Genomic DNA, 3,189 nt, shown 5'->3' on the forward strand with positions numbered 1-3,189 from the left:
TATATAAATAAATAAATGAAGCTTTAAGTATTATAGATCTCCATCATGACATATATTACAAAGCTTAATCAGATTGTGTTAGTATTATCTATACTAAAAGTTTTTATAAATATCATGCGTAACTTTATATGGTTGCTGACTATTTGTGCACAAAATTTTTTCCAACCAATTTTGTGTTGTTTGTTAGATTCACCTTAGACTGTTTACATTATATGAAATTTGAAGCTATAATGATTCTTAGTTTTTAAGGTAATTTTGAATCTTCCATATCGTTTTTTACCTGAAGTTCAACAGATTTTTTTTATATTTTTAGTTTATACGAAGCCATAAAAACTCTCATTCAAGGGAAAGTCCATCGCTTACCTGTGATAAATCCTCATACAGGGAATGTCTTGTACATCCTCACACACAAAAGAATTCTCAAGTTTCTCTTTCTATATGTAGGTATTAATTACTGTGCCTTTGAAATAAAAATATCTCATAGTGCATTATAAGATTAAAAAGTAACTCTCAACGTAACTATTTAAACCCAGAACTTCTGGTGTACCACCTAAATGAAATTTCACCATTTTTGTGCATGAGTAGGGATTGGAAAGTATTTGGTGACAATATATTAAGGTATAATTATAACTAAACATTGAATAGTCAAATAACTGCAGCTTCCTTAGCTCGTAGTGTCGGAGTTCTTAAGCTGTATGGCAGTGTCAGTTTTTCACATTTGATAATCGTCTTGTTTATGTAAAAAAAACAATAAAGACGAATTACTTAATTTCGAACTTTAGTGCTCTTTATGATCCACTTATTTAAAATGTGTACGTAAAATCGTCTAAATAATTATACTCTGTTTTATAGTATTTTGTTATCGGGAAAGTGTAAACTGTTTTGTTGTTTTTTTTAATTAGCTGGTAGGTTTTTGTACAAAGCAAATAAATAAGCATTGTGAGAAACTGTGAACAATCCAGTCATCTTTGAGCTTGTTTATATTTTACACAAGTCATTTTTGAAATGCTTTACGTATTCATGAGTTCTCTCTTTCAATTTCTATAGCTTTTTGAGCTTCCGAGACCAAGCTACCTCAATCAAACGTTGAGGGAACTCAAAGTAGGAACATATGAGAACATTGCTACAGTATGTAATACAAAGTTAAAAAGAACTTCTCTTTTCTCTATATGTATGTGTGTGTGTTTCTTATCTGTTACATGTTTTAATATATATATATATAAGCAGTATTTATGATGATTATTCATACTTGTTAAAAGCTGAAAGCTAGCTTCTTTCCTTTTTTTCTATTTGGCTGAAGGGGTTGGGGCATTTTAGTGTATTAAAATTAATGCGGGGCCATTTTAACACTCAGAAATAAAATCGTTAAAAACATTGTTACCTGTCGAAATTTAAATTTTTGTTTATGAAAAAGCATCTACCAATTTATTCTTAGATTTGAAAAAATTAATTAAAACTTTATTTTTTTACTTTAACACTATTTCAGTCGTTATATATCTGGATAATTTTTACACACATCATGTTCTCTAAAAAAGCTACTTCTGTTTATTTTATCAATGATTAAAAGACTTTATACAATCCTACATTTTTTTTCCTGTTAAATGAATAGATCCATAACATCTCACTAGTTGCATTTTTATGGCTTTTAGATATTAGTAATCAGAATATTTAATTGGCATTAGTATTAACTCAAAACAGAAATATTGAAGAAGAATTAGTTTTTAGTGTTTTTTTAACAATCATTATGGGTTTTTTTTCAGTCCTCGGTATTTTTGTATCATTAACTGACTCGTGATTTAAAATTGGTGGTATGAACATATTGGTCATAGTTCTTTGGCTCTATTCTGTCACTGTTTGTCTTGTAGTTGTATTATATGTATATATATTTGTGTGCTAGAATGCTCCTTTACTTGAATAGAAAGACATCTGGTGGTTAAAATTATATATCCATTTAGCAAACAGAGTATAAATGTTCCAGAGTATTTTAAGGTGAAAATAAGGTCCTTAATTCTGAAGAAATGTTGTAATCTCTCTCTTTATCAGAATTAAATGAGAATTATTAGTGTTCAAAAATAAGTTTATCAGTTTCTGAGAGTACTTTGGAAAACAGACATTAATTTTGATGAGTAAGTTAGCTAGCTAGCTTTTGGGAATACCATGTCTGTGATAGATTGTATATAACGATCTTCATTTTAGGGTTAACAAGTCTCCGATTGTTGTTTGTTAATATTATACTGTAATGCAGCAGATATTCAGAGAAAGTTGGTTTAAATTTCCATTGTCAGTGGTGTGGTGTTGGTATATTCTGTAAATATTTATAGAGTTAATATGCAATAACTGTATGAAAAAAAATGGAAAATTTGTTTGTATATTAAACCTTTTATATATATTTCTAAGAGTTTCATAAAGAAAATTTATCAAATACTTAGAAACTTTCCAATTAAAACTCCACTCTACCTACATGTGACAAACTAACTACATCTGTGTAGTTTTTGAAAGTTGTGGCATTAATTAAACCTTTATAAATTTACCTGTTTCAGATCAAAGTGAGCACTCCAGTTATCTTAGCTCTGAATCAATTTGTAGAGAGAAGGGTCTCGGCTTTACCCGTAGTGGATGACCAGGGGAAAGTAGTGGATATATATGCAAAATTTGATGTTATCGTTAGTATCATTTTAATTTGTTTTGTACATTTCTAGTTTGCTCACAAGATAAAGCAAATGATAAATAAACTGTTTTAGTTGTTTCTCAACACTTTTATTATGATTATTGTTTGTTTTTTTTCAGTTCACCTTCTTAAAGAAGCAATACGTCTCCGTCAAACTAGCTTTATCGTGATTACACACAACAGAACAATCAGAGTGCAGTCATACTTGTCACTCCGTCAAACTAACTTTATCGTGATTACACACAACAGAACAATCAGAGTGCAGTCATACTTGTCACTCCGTCAAACTAACTTTATCGTGATTACACACAACAGAACAATCAGAGTACAGTCATACTTGTCACTCCATCAAACTAGCTTTATCGTGATTACACACAACAGAACAATCAGAGTGCAGTCATACTTGTCACTCCGTCAAACTAGCTTTATCGTGATTACACACAACAGAACAATCAGAGTGCAGTCAAACTAGCTTTATCGTGATTACACACAACAGAACAATCAGAGTGCAGTCATACTTG

At 30.1% G+C, this 3,189-nt stretch overlaps 1 protein-coding gene across 1 annotated transcript in view; it reads left to right on the forward strand.

Annotated features, from left to right (window-relative positions):
- Nucleotides 1–3,189, forward strand: part of LOC106472690 (5'-AMP-activated protein kinase subunit gamma-1-like) — a 24,289-nt gene that overhangs the window by 14,315 nt on the left and 6,785 nt on the right. Inside the window, exons 9-11 of the mRNA XM_013933342.2 lie at nt 314–440; nt 1,048–1,128; nt 2,541–2,663. Of these exons, the coding sequence (XP_013788796.2) occupies nt 314–440; nt 1,048–1,128; nt 2,541–2,663 (331 nt within the window). The remainder of the gene's footprint in view (nt 1–313; nt 441–1,047; nt 1,129–2,540; nt 2,664–3,189) is intronic.

Source organism: Limulus polyphemus, unplaced genomic scaffold (genome assembly GCF_000517525.1).
Source record: "Limulus polyphemus unplaced genomic scaffold, Limulus_polyphemus-2.1.2 Scaffold5527, whole genome shotgun sequence".
In the NCBI taxonomy this organism is placed as follows: domain Eukaryota; kingdom Metazoa; phylum Arthropoda; class Merostomata; order Xiphosura; family Limulidae; genus Limulus; species Limulus polyphemus.